At 42.9% G+C, this 12,976-nt stretch overlaps 1 protein-coding gene across 1 annotated transcript; it reads left to right on the forward strand.

The window, feature by feature from the left end:
* The first annotated feature begins 752 nt into the window (after positions 1–752).
* On the forward strand, positions 753–12,684 carry LOC125236720. The gene is made up of 8 exons (XM_048143640.1): positions 753–854; positions 1,545–1,652; positions 2,391–3,125; positions 3,466–3,732; positions 4,117–4,292; positions 4,639–4,726; positions 9,812–10,023; positions 12,294–12,684. Exons 1-8 carry the CDS (start codon positions 753–755, stop codon positions 12,298–12,300), a joined length of 1,695 nt encoding a protein of 564 aa, XP_047999597.1. The 3' UTR covers positions 12,301–12,684.
* Positions 12,685–12,976: the final 292 nt, after the last annotated feature.

The following is a 12,976-nucleotide window of genomic DNA, read 5'->3' on the forward strand; positions in this document are numbered from 1 at the left end:
ATTTTGTACAATCCGCATGCTCCAATCTCTATCACTCGCAACATTTTTTGCCGTGCAAAAAATGACGCTGGTCAATGAATGTACGATCAAGATATCAATATAATGATGAAAACGGCCATTCAGTGTATGAAATTCCTTTTAATAAGCGTATTCTTCATCGCAATCTCTATAGAATAGGTACTCACTAAGATTTCAAACGACTCGTGGAATCCTATCTTCACGGGTGGCTTGTTCGCTTGACGGATTTTATCTTTGAGCGTATTCGTTAGGGATACCATGTTTTAGAAACGCATTAAATTATGCGTAAATATTTAAGGTCACGTTTTTATATCAAAGGGCAGAAGTTATGACGGATATAAAGTAAGGGTTTGAAGTGATGAAAGAGCTTTCTTATCTGGGATGAGTATTAGGATGTATTCATGCGAGAATCAGTGTATACGGTCAAGGAATTTGATTTATGCGTCGTTTCGTGTGTATACATCACTGTCAGTAATAAGATCGCTAGCGGTTTTTGTTCTGATAGTAAGTGATACTGCAGTGAAAGTAGATAAACTGATAAATAAACCCCTCGCAGACATCTTTTTCCTATACCAGCTCCAGATCTCTTCCAGCTAACCTTAGAAAACCTTAAAGTTAGAGTATCTGACAATGATTATAAACGAAAACAATCTAAAACCATACAAAAAGGTGTAGTCCCAAAACAACACTCAAAGTGGATACTTTGTTGCAGATGAGGTAGTGTAAGCGCTCGCATGGGCAGCCTGCCAGACTTGACGGAGCGGTCACGGCCAGCGTCCGTGCGCACTGCAGCCCGCACCGTCTCTGACCCGCACAGACACCATGCCATCAAACAGGTGAGGTGCCCTTGTTGTAGTGTAGCGCTCGCATGACAGCCTGCCAGACTTGACGGAGCGGTCGCGGCCAGCGTCCGTGCGCACTGCAGCCCGCACCGTCTCTGACCCGCACAGACACCATGCCATCAAACAGGTGAGGTGCCCTTGTTGTAGTGTAGCGCTCGCATGACAGCCTGCCAGACTTGACGGAGCGGTCGCGGCCAGCGTCCGTGCGCACTGCAGCCCGCACCGTCTCTGACCCGCACAGACACCATGCCATCAAACAGGTGAGGTGCCCTTGTTGTAGTGTAGCGCTCGCATGACAGCCTGCCAGACTTGACGGAGCGGTCGCGGCCAGCGTCCGTGCGCACTGCAGCCCGCACCGTCTCTGACCCGCACAGACACCATGCCATCAAACAGGTGAGGTGCCCTTGTTGTAGTGTAGCGCTCGCATGACAGCCTGCCAGACTTGACGGAGCGGTCGCGGCCAGCGTCCGTGCGCACTGCAGCCCGCACCGTCTCTGACCCGCACAGACACCATGCCATCAAACAGGTGAGGTGCCCTTGTTGTAGTGTAGCGCTCGCATGACAGCCTGCCAGACTTGACGGAGCGGTCGCGGCCAGCGTCCGTGCGCACTGCAGCCCGCACCGTCTCTGACCCGCACAGACACCATGCCATCAAACAGGTGAGGTGCCCTTGTTGTAGTGTAGCGCTCGCATGACAGCCTGCCAGACTTGACGGAGCGGTCGCGGCCAGCGTCCGTGCGCACTGCAGCCCGCACCGTCTCTGACCCGCACAGACACCATGCCATCAAACAGGTGAGGTGCCCTTGTTGTAGTGTAGCGCTCGCATGACAGCCTGCCAGACTTGACGGAGCGGTCGCGGCCAGCATCCGTGCGCACTGCAGCCCGCACCGTCTCCGACCCACACAGACACCTTGCCATCAGACAGGTAAAACGTCACATGAAACCTCACGGTTCTGACTTCACACCGTAGACTCAAAAGATCATACAGTTTATCGTATCATATATTTGGACTTCATCAGGCAGAGGCTTGGCTTGAATGATCGCTGCCACGGTGGTCTAAAAAATAATGGTGAAGAATGATGGCTGCTTTTGACGCATACGATACTGGTAGGTCATTTTGGAGTAAACAAACAACAACCTAACCCATGTTTACTCGCATCTACCGAGATTATAATATTGTAAGATTGGTGGATTCCTCAAACATTCCTTTATTTTATCGGAACAATTGTGGCAGCGATCATTCAAGCCAAGCCTCTATGGCCTGATTAACTCCAAATATATGATTTGACACAGTTTTCGATTTTATAACTAAACCCGTGTTAGTGTTTAACATTTTTTTTGTGTCTCTTTATCGTAGACGTCTAGTTTTCCTCAATAATATTTTAGTAAAATGTCTTCAAATCAAGAGTGAACAGGCATCTTCTGGGCGAGCTTACTCCATCGTAGGCCACGTCTTTGCCTTTGGCTAGTCTGTGGTCAAGAATAAGCCCATTTTTAATTTAAAAAAAAAGACTTTATTTCTTTCAACAGGTTCCCGTGAGCACAATATACAAGAAAGAATGGCTTTGGAAGAAGCCGAAATCTTCGAGAACGCCGACCATCCCCACGTCGTCCCGCCGCCGAGACTCCGTGGCGTCCTCCGTCGGCGCTGCCTCGGTCCGCCGTCTCATCGCCCGCCAGCCCCCGAAGATACCAAAACCCGTCGTCCAACGATTCACACTACTCTGTGTAGCCAGTGGCCTTTGCGCCACCGCCCTTCTACCATTTACTGCCTTCGCTGGCGCAGAAGCAGGAGCTATGCCACTTGCAATCATGCATACTGTGGCAGCTTTAGTAGCACCGTTTTCCCCTCTAATTCTTCAAAAGACTGGGACTAGAGTAGTCATTACAGTAGCACACGTTCTAGTGTGCGTTTTGTTGACAGCTCATACGGCTGCTACTCCGTTGTCTGTGTTACTTCCTCTTTATGGTGCTTGTGGATTCGCGTTGTCTCCGATGTCGCTTGCGCTGTGTGCGTCGGCGACTACGTTAGCTCAGGCGGCAGGCGATGAGTGCAGACGGAAGATAGCTTTGAGAAGAGCGTTGAGGGCGCTTCGAGCGGCGCAGGATCTAGGGCTGGTGTTTGGATCGCTGCTGCTGGGAGGAGCGCTCCTGATTTGGCCTGAAGACATGTCGCCGGCGCTGTTCACGGCGGTGCCAACGAACGCGACGGTGCCGGGGTGGCCGCCGCCTGATGACTCGTATTTTCCGGATGAAGATTATGAGGTATGAATAAAGAATGCTGCTAGTTTCATAGGTTGTGATAATTTTAAACTGAATAGGCTCAGTTCACTCAGGAACCTGCGAAAGAGTGTTTTAGGCTATAGGTTTTAGTTTTCCCAATTAACTCTCGCATCGGTAGACACAATATTTTTGAAAGTATCTTCTACTTCTAAACATGTGATAAATACCTACAGTTGTAGAGTTCTAGACCAAGTTCAAGATTAAAAGAACATATCTGACTGTCTAGAAGTATCACCCTGTTCTTTCATCATCCTGTCATCAATTATCCTGCAGCTCTAAGCAGCTTTGACAGATTTCCTAAAGCTTCTTTTTTTTCCTCAAGGAGCAAACCTGCGGAGCAGCGGGCTGCCCCGACGTCCAATCCCTCTCCGGGACCACTCTCACCTCCGACGGTCGCCGGGCACTAGTCGCCGTCTGGGCGCTCCTCGCGTTAGTCGCCATCGGCCTTGGCGTGTATGGCGCCACATCGGCACCAGCGCCACCGCCTGATGCGAGGTCTATTGTGCGAGACCCGAGGGCGCTGCTTAGCTTCCCTATGGGGTTGTTCATTGGACTACAACAGGGATTTATTTATACGTCTTATATTAAGGTAAGATCTGTTCAGTGTAGATAATGTAGATGGTATTCTCTCGTCTTTAGTCGCCATTAGCCTTAGCGTGTAATACATGGTCCCACATCGGCACCTGCGTTACCGCCCGATGCGGTCGATTGTGGGATTTATTTATACATCTTACATTAAGCTATGATATTCTCAAAATGCTGTTCTTGGAGTCTGACCTTGGAGTCTATGGCGCCACGCAAAGCATGACGACCGTGCGAGACAGCAATACTTAGCAAGCTTCAGCGTTCATTATTGTACAATAAATGAATCCAGAAATCTACGTATTCGTAAATATGACAGTATTTAAAGGAAACTCTAGTAGACGATAAAAATGTTTGATAATATATATTTAATTAGCGTCTACTTTCACAGTGGTATGGCGTCTGCGTCGGCGGTTGGACCTGCGCGTGGCGTGCGCTCTGCGGCGCTGGTTGCCTCCAAGCCCTCGCAGCCGCGACGCTAAGCATGGCGGCCGCGCGAGGCAGGCGAGGTGCGTTAGCCGCGGGAGGCGCCGCAGCACATGCCTCGCTGATGCTCGCACTGTTAAGGTACAAACAGCCTAATCACTAATGTCAAGTCATCGGTAGAACGCATGCATGGCGTGCTCACTGCGGCGGAGGCTGCCTCCAAGCTTTGGCAGCCGCGACGCTAAGCATGGCAACCGCGCGAGGCAGATGAGGCGCGCTAGCCGCGGGAGGCGCCGCGGCGCATGCCTCGCTAATGCTGGCGTTGTTAAGGTACAAACAGCTTACTTCACAAGTGGTATAGCGTCTGTGAGGATGGGCATTAAGGTGCTTATAGGTTATTAGTATTAAACATCCGGTCCTATTGTAAAGGCTTCCGATTTTAAGTGAATTACACGATATGGATTCTTATGAATTTTTGTTTTGTAAGGTGGAGAGCAGCCAGGACTGATCTGGCATTGCCTGCCGTGGCCGCTGCGGCGTGGGGCGCCTGTGCTGCGTTGTGGGATGTTCTACAGGTAAGCCCTTGTATAGGTACCAGCAGCGGCTGGTCCATACCAGCCAATTCCCAACGGCTTGCCTAAAATTGATTACTATAATAAAGTATCTAATGTTAAGACGCTACGATACCCCTCATTTCTCCATACAAACGCTCTCGCCTGTTTCCTCTCTGGTTTTTGAAGCTAGATCAATGGTTTTTTCAACACAGACTTTTATTATCAATATCTGTGTCGGACCGTTTTGCTTTTTTTGATATTTTTGTTTTAAAAGGAATTAGAGCCTCTCAAAGTTGGCCAAAACGGCTTAATTGAATTTGCCAGAAAGAAAGGCGTGGTATTCAAAACTGAGATCAATTATCCAAAAAAACGAAACGGTCCGACACAGATAATTTCCTTGTCATTCTGATTTCCAAATTTCGTAACGATTGGTTTAGTTTTGGAGGAGGAAACAGTCGAGAGCGGAACCTCGATTTTTGCAGTTTTTACGCGGGATTTCGCGCCTGAGCTGCAGTTGTCCCTATCGCACCAAATTTAGGGGCGGGGCTAAGTTTTTATATACGTACACTGAAATAAAATGATGGGAAATACTCGATATCTAATGTCGATAATCTAGTGATGTGAAAAGTTATCGATATACTACGTCGAAATATCGACATACCGTGTTTGACGAACTTTTTAGTTAGAAATACGTACTATTATATGTTCATATTTAAAATTGGTGGTCCAAAAAAGACCAGTCTGCTCCGATACCACGGGGACAATGCCGTCCTTGAAACATCGGAGGTTAGTGTACTTAGTGTTTAAAACATAGTAAATACGCGATTAAGTCCCGTTTGCAATTTTAAATATGTGTAAAAATCGTGAAAGTTTGAATCTGTATTATATATTCTGTGGAAATACTAAGTCCATATTTTTATAAGTATAGGTACGTAACAATTGCATACAGGTATAGGTTTATTTTATACATGCATAACTTTTCTCGTCATTGGTTTACTAGTAACAATTATAAAGTTAGGCTTGCAATTTTTTAAGATTATGAATTTTTAAGACTGCCTGTTGCAAGCCTTATGCTGTATTTTACGATAGATTCCACGAATATTAGGCAACTATTTGGTATTCGGTCTTTTCAGCCATTTTGCCGAAAATTTGGTATTCGGTCATCATTGTTTATTTATTACTATTCTGCCGAACACCAATTAGGTAAGTAGTTATATTAGTCATATTATATGTACTTATTTACACACAATAAAAACAGACACAATATTAATAATTTGAGTCATGTTTTAAAATATTTAAAAAAACGATGGGCCTTATTTAGTAATACATAGTTTGTTCAGGTTGGTACCAGTACCTGCCCTTAATAAGGCCCAGTGCTTATATTTCTTCTAAGTTTTATCAATCATGCCGTTTTGTATATTTTCTTCGCAGACATAGAATCAAAAAATGCCCTAAATAGTTCTCTAAATAAGGCCCATCGCTCGCTTCTTAAGTTTTATAACTTTGTGTAAACATTGTGTCCATGAATTCAATCATCAATTTTTGTGATAAGTCGGTCTGTCGTCTAAAACACATTTATTCAGGACTATGCATTTAGGATATGGTACTCTAAATTAGAGGGGTTCAAGTCTTAACAAGCAATGCGTCAAGGTCAATGTGGTCAAGATAGGCAGACTTTATTTCATATTAAGTTTAAAGGGACAACATTAGGTACTTAATTAAAGTAGTGTGGGGTAGCCTGCTGTCCTACGGGGCAATAAATATTATAATGTATTGTGTTTATGTGTACCTATTGTGTATCATAAGTACTGGGCGTTTGCGGGGTCGCCTTCCACTCTGAGGCCACCACTCAAATACTGGCGCTGTTGATAGCTCATCTTTGAAGATTATATCCGATCCATCTCTATTTCCGCAGCGCTACTTCTTGGGTATCGAAGGTTGTGAACATGTGGACACATGGGCGGCATGGGCCTTATTTCATACCTGCATCAAATAAGACCCATAGTTTTTCTGTTTAATAATACTTACTTTTTACTTTTTTACTTACTGCACGAAATTTTTGAACCATTTACACTTATCAAGTTATAAAATGTACATAACATTTCGAAATTTAATAGCCGGGCCTTGTTTGCATTGACATTACATATGCCCTTAGTAGGTAGATGAAATGAGTATTATCAACGTTTTAATTCTGCGGTAGCAAAAATGCTTTGCCGAAAAGTATAAATAAGATCTAAATAATAAAAGTATATAAAGTATCTATACGTTTAAATAGCCTAGGTTTAAATTTAGCTGGCAAATTAGTTAAGCATTTTTATGGTTGGTATGCATGTTGGTAACCACGAAAAAATGCACATTTTATTACATTATGATTATGGTAAGTAATTAAATAATTAAATAAATATTGGGGACACCTTACACAGATCAACTTAGCCCCAAACTAAGCAAAGCTTGTACTATGGGTGCTAGGCGACGATATAGCGCAGGACACCATCGCGAGCGCAGACTTCTGGCCGAAAGGTGTGGTTTTTCGGCGATTCCGGGGCAACTTGCCGAATCCTACACCGGGGCAAACGACGCAACGGAGCCACGCTGTTACGTCATCGCCAAAATAAATTGTTTAGTTTTAAACTTTATTGTTTGTTTTTTTTTTCATGTTCTTTTTTTTTTCTTTTTTGTTATCTAAGTTTCGTGACGCATTGGTTTTACTGTAATGTCATGTAAACATGTTTTTACTAATAAATAAATAAATAATACATACTTAAATAGATAACATACATACATACAATCACGCCTGTATCCCAGAAAGGGGTAGGCAGAACACATGAAACTACTAAAGCTTCAGTGCCACTCTTGGCAAATAAGGGGTTGAAAGAAAACGAAACTGTGACATTGCAGTGACAGGTTGCCAGCCTCTCGCCTACGCCACAATTTAACCCATATCCCATAGATAAATACAAAACCATACTTAAATAGATAAATACATACTTATATACATAGAAAACCTCCATGACTCAGGAACAAATATCTGTGCTCATCACACAAATAAATACCCTTACCGGGATTCGACGAACGACGACGGGAACCGAAGACAACATTAAAATTAGGTAGTTAATTAAAGTACTTTGAAGTAACCTGCTGTTCTACGGGATAAATATTATAATATATATAGGTATCCATATATTTTTGTTCTTTTCCTTCCGGCGACCGTCCTTTGTCACCCATGTTTCACAACTAAAGAGTAAGACGAAATTGACGAGTGAAGATGCTCTGACTGAAACAATTACTTTTCATATTATTAATGTTTACCATTACACACAGAGCACAATCTCATCGGTAAATATTGTCAATTTTACTTTATTTCGACGTGCGTTTATCTTAGCGCTCTTGAATAATACGATTTTGTAAAGAAAATATCTCCTAGATACATACTGTCAATTGTGTCGTTTAGTTTCAAACTTGGGTACTTAAATCCATTCTGCTTTAAGATTGAATATATAAAAAAAATATATTAACCTTGTAGCAGAATGGATTTATCCAGGTTTGAAGTTAAGCGACACAATTACGCTTAATTCGGTATGTAAGAAATACCTTATTTTTTGTTAAGTTACTGATGGGCCTTATTTCATAGTTTTCATACATGCAGCAATTTGGGAAAAGTGTACCTACTTAATGCACAATTGCACATGGACCCAATTTTTTGACCCATTTACACTTATCTAATTATAAAATGTACATATAATATTTCGAGACTTTTAACCAGGCCTTATTTGTATGTAGATTACAGATAGTTGGTAGATGAAATGAGTGTTATATACGTTTTAATTCTATGGTAACAGAAATGCTGATATGTAAGTATAAATAAGTTTTAAATAATAAAAATATCAAAAGTATCTATACGTTTAAGTACCGATACCTAGGTTTAAATTTAGCTGGCAAATTAGTTAAGCATTTTTATGGTTGGTCTTTCTGTGCTAAGCCTTGTATTTCTAATGCTAGGTAGGTAATATGTATACACAACCCTAGAAAATTAGAAATATAAGATGCATATGTAGCTTTCCATCTGAAAAAGGTCCTTATGCTTCATATGCAATAAGATTTTGTTTGGCAGATTTTTTGTTAGAATTCTGCTAAAAAGTTCTAGTTACCTTGGAACATAATCCGGTGTCTGGTAAGTATAATAGGTACCAAATCGTTACCTAGTTAAATTTTCCTACGCTGTCACTTCTGTCAAACATGTGCAAAAAAAAAGAATAAGATTCACATACATTTTTGGTAGGTAGATACTGTCAACCAATTATGTAGAATCCTAGGCCACTCTAGAACCCTGTCGTATTGACACCGTCCTTTATTTGCTACAGAAGTCAGTTTTACTTTTACTGTGAAAGGGTCTAGATTGGCCTATGACCTAGGATTCAGATTAATTGGTTGATTGTACGTACCTATTACTCCTATAATATGGCTTCTCTTTGAAATCGAAAAGGTTTTAGCTTTTTACATACCGAATAACTTTATTTCGCTAACAATGTGACTATCTTAAAAGAAATCATCTTTTAAGATAATCACATTATGTATAAGATAAGGAATTGTTTCTACCATTCCTTAAAACATTACAAATTTGCATTTTAGTCAAATCAGTACACTTAATATCTTCACGGAGTCCAAAACATTATGCATCAAAAGTCCGAAACTAGACAAATATAGAGAGCGCTTGAGCGCGAGTAAGTACTCGCGCCGGCGGCGGACGCGGGTGTGTGCGTGCGCCAAGCGCACGCACACAGGGCCTCTCTGTGGGTTCCACCCCCGTCAGCGCGACGGCGATAAATACCTAAAAATCTCAAATTTGAATTCGTGCTTCGGTATCGTATCCTCTTAAGGTACGTTTCTTTTTACTCAATGTTGCCGAGCAGAAATTTTCACCAGCCGCCACTGATAGGTACAGTCAACCAATTTGAATCCTAGGTCACTCTAGAACCTTTTCACAGTCAACGCCAAAAGTGGCTTCTATGGCCAAAAATGCACGGTGTCAATAAGACAGGGTTCTAGAGTGGCCTAATTTTTGTGCGAATCGATTCAGTAAAATAAACCTGGTATTTTCTTCACCAGTCGGGCATCTGCATCGGCGGTCCAGGCTGGCGCGGGCCCTGGTCGTTGACCCTCGCGGCGCGCCACGCCGGGCTCGCCCTAGCATGCGCCGCGCGGCATCTCATCTGCGCGCGATTCCAAATTGTCGCGCTGGCGAGCGCGCTCGTTGCCGCCCTGGTTAGCCAAGTGGCGTTGGAACTGCGATTGCGACCCACAGAGGCGCAGAGGCATAGGTGAGGAAACTTTGAAACTAAGCTTTAAAGAACTAACTACTGGCTTTCAAAGGACATTGACAATCTTCAATGTAAAGAAATACCTACTGTACCTTTTTTTTATACCACGTCGGTGGCAAACTGGTATATGGTCCGCCTGAAAGCGGTCACCGTAACCTATGGACGCCTGCAACTCAAGGGGTGTCACATGCGCGTTGCCGACCCATTGGAAACTTGTACCTAACTAACGTGTGACCTGTGACAAAATGTCTATCACTAGCTTTTTCCCGCGGCTTCGCTCGCGTTAGAAGGAGACAAATAGTCAATTTTCATTAAAAAATCACGTCAATTCATCACTCCGTTTTGCCGTGAAAAACGGACAAACAAACAGACACACATACTTTCCCATTTATAATATTAGTATGGATTAGATTACTTACCAACACTTTTAGTCCGTAGACCTTAACCATCTGCAGGGATGTAAGTCTAATAGCAGAAGTAAGTAGCTTCAAACCCATTTGCCTCGCTGGGCTCGTCCTGGCATGCGCCGCGCGGCAACTCATATGCGCGCGGTTCCAAATTGTAGCGCTACCGCTACGATACGAATGCTACGAAGCGGATTGCCGCGCTGGTTACGCCGTGGCTTGCGTGGGCGACGGTCGCGCGATGGTCGCGCGACGGCGATGCGACGTATACGAAATCAAACCTTATCGATATGGAAGTATGAGACGCGACGGCGACGGTCGCGCGACCGTCGCCCACGCAAGACACGGCGTTAGTCGTAGGTGATACAAAATTCCCTGGAAAAGAATTGCATTGAACAATTTTTGAGTTTAAAAGCCTGTAATATAATTTGTGTTTTTTTTTTTCATATAATGTTACTTGCTACAAGCAAAATGCTTCTGTAAATTTCTATAATGTAAGTTTCCTATAATTTTTGTTACCTGTCATGATTGTTGCATCGGATGGTCTGATCGGAAGAACATCGCTGGAAGTCGCCAGCAATATGCTGAGAGTAGACCATTTCGTAGCACCTCCTTCTTGTTTATGTCTTCTTATTTGTAACGTTTGTGTGTGTGCGTGTGTGTGTGTGTGTGTGTGTTAACGAATAAATGCATTCTATTCTATTCTATTTTATTCAGTATATATTTGTATACAAGTAGAATTTGTATACTATAGAAGAACTAAGAAGATAGAAGACACTGAGAAATAGGCTTTTATATTTGAAATCTTAAGGGAGTCAAATTAGTTAGACTCGCCACAAACTTCTTAAAGACCACAGGGAGAACACCGTCCTCCAAACTTGTAGGTTAGTTCCAAATGTAATTTTACGCAAAACTTTGCTCAGAGGGCGCCACTTGCACATTAATTAGGGCCTGCCGAGAAATTTTTAAGCGTGTTGCCCCTTTGTCGCACTTGTAAATTCGTACTGTAAATGCGTTTTCACATTATCCGATGCGATATCGGATGTCGGACCGATATCCCATACATTTAAGCTGTCATCTTTGATTTTTGCCTTTGAAATCCTTCCGATATCGAATCGGATAATATGAAAACGCACGAAGTGTGACTGGGAAGCAACACGTCATACGTGAAGCCCTCTGTAAAGTACTTAACTGTCTTGATACAAATCAATATCATAAAAAAAACGTGTGGTGACGGGTTAAGAATTTCACCACCCCCTTTCTTCCCGTGGGTGTCGTAGAAGTCGACTGTGGGATATGGGTTAAATTGTGGCGTAGGCGAGAGGCTGGTAACCTGTCACTGCAATGTCACAATTTGGATTTCTTTCAACCCCTTTTTGCCAAGAGTGGCACTGAAACTTAGTAGTAGTTCATGTGCTCTGCCTACCCCTTTATGGGATACAGGCGTGATTATTGTATGTATGTAAAAAAACGTTTCAAGCGACTGTTTAAGGCATAGTATACAGTATGTAAACTAACGAAAACCATTTACTGTAACCCGTAAATGTCCAGGTGATACTGAGAAACTTTTACTATGGGACCAACACCCAAAACGCGAAATAAAAATTTACTCTCCCATAGGAAATACTTACTATAAAATAAAACTACCTATGAAACTGTCAGAAGATATTTTCGTGATTTCGGGGTTGATCCCATAGTAAAAGTTTCTCAGTATCACCTGGACATTTACGGGTTACAGTAAATGGTTTTCGTTAGTTTACATACTGTATAGAAGTTAATATTTTTTTTTGTGTGTTAACTGTATGTCATCGTGCTGCACTCTGGCGGTAAAACTTTGTCCTATTCTAAACCCAATTTTCTCCACAGGTCCTAGCGAAGGGCTACCATGACGACAACAACTACGTCATTCATCGCGACGTCGGACGACGTCGACGTTCACGTCATCAGTTAGCTGCGGACGCGTGACGTCACCCGTGACGTCGCTCGTGACGTCACCCGTGACGTCGCTCGTGACGTCACTCATGACGTCGCTAGTGTGGACAAAACTTCTATGAAGAAAGTTGTGAGTTAAGCGTTGGACTTGAAATAAGTGTTTACTGTAGTTTCAGCTATGCTGGCAGATTCGTAGGTGTTTGGACTTTAAAAAACTGTTTTAACATATATGTATACAACAGAGGAATTTATAAAATATTGACCAAAATACCGCTTGTCAGTCGTTTTGATAGTTAAAACTATAAAGGATGACTCACATAGGGGTCCGGGTAAAAGCTTCCGACACTTCAGTGTTTTTTATAGAAAATATATCTAAATATATAAAAGAAGAAACTGACTGACTGACTGACATATCAACGCACGGCCGAAACCGCTGGTTCTAGAGATTCCAAATTTGGCACGTAGGTTCCTTATAAGGTGTAGAGGAGCACTAAGAAAGGATTTTTCAAAATTCACAGACAGGACTCTTTATTATACTGTGCTCGAGCCAAAACTGACCAAAAATGGGGACAGGAGGGGTGGACGTCACCAGTATCATGGCGAGTACCTAAGACACT

The sequence above is a fragment of the Leguminivora glycinivorella genome, chromosome 19 (genome assembly GCF_023078275.1).
Source record: "Leguminivora glycinivorella isolate SPB_JAAS2020 chromosome 19, LegGlyc_1.1, whole genome shotgun sequence".
Lineage (NCBI taxonomy): Eukaryota > Metazoa > Arthropoda > Insecta > Lepidoptera > Tortricidae > Leguminivora > Leguminivora glycinivorella.

What these genes read in the sequence shown, in the direction of transcription:
- LOC125236720 (XM_048143640.1), top strand. Translation starts at nt 753, where the DNA reads ATGGGCAGCCTGCCAGACTTGACGGAGCGGTCACGGCCAGCGTCCGTG. An exon ending in GACACCATGCCATCAAACAG is followed by an intron (nt 1,653 to 2,390) that starts GTGAGGTGCCCT and finishes TTCTTTCAACAG; the next exon opens with GTTCCCGTGAGCACAATATA. An exon ending in TTTATACGTCTTATATTAAG is followed by an intron (nt 3,733 to 4,116) that starts GTAAGATCTGTT and finishes CTACTTTCACAG; the next exon opens with TGGTATGGCGTCTGCGTCGG.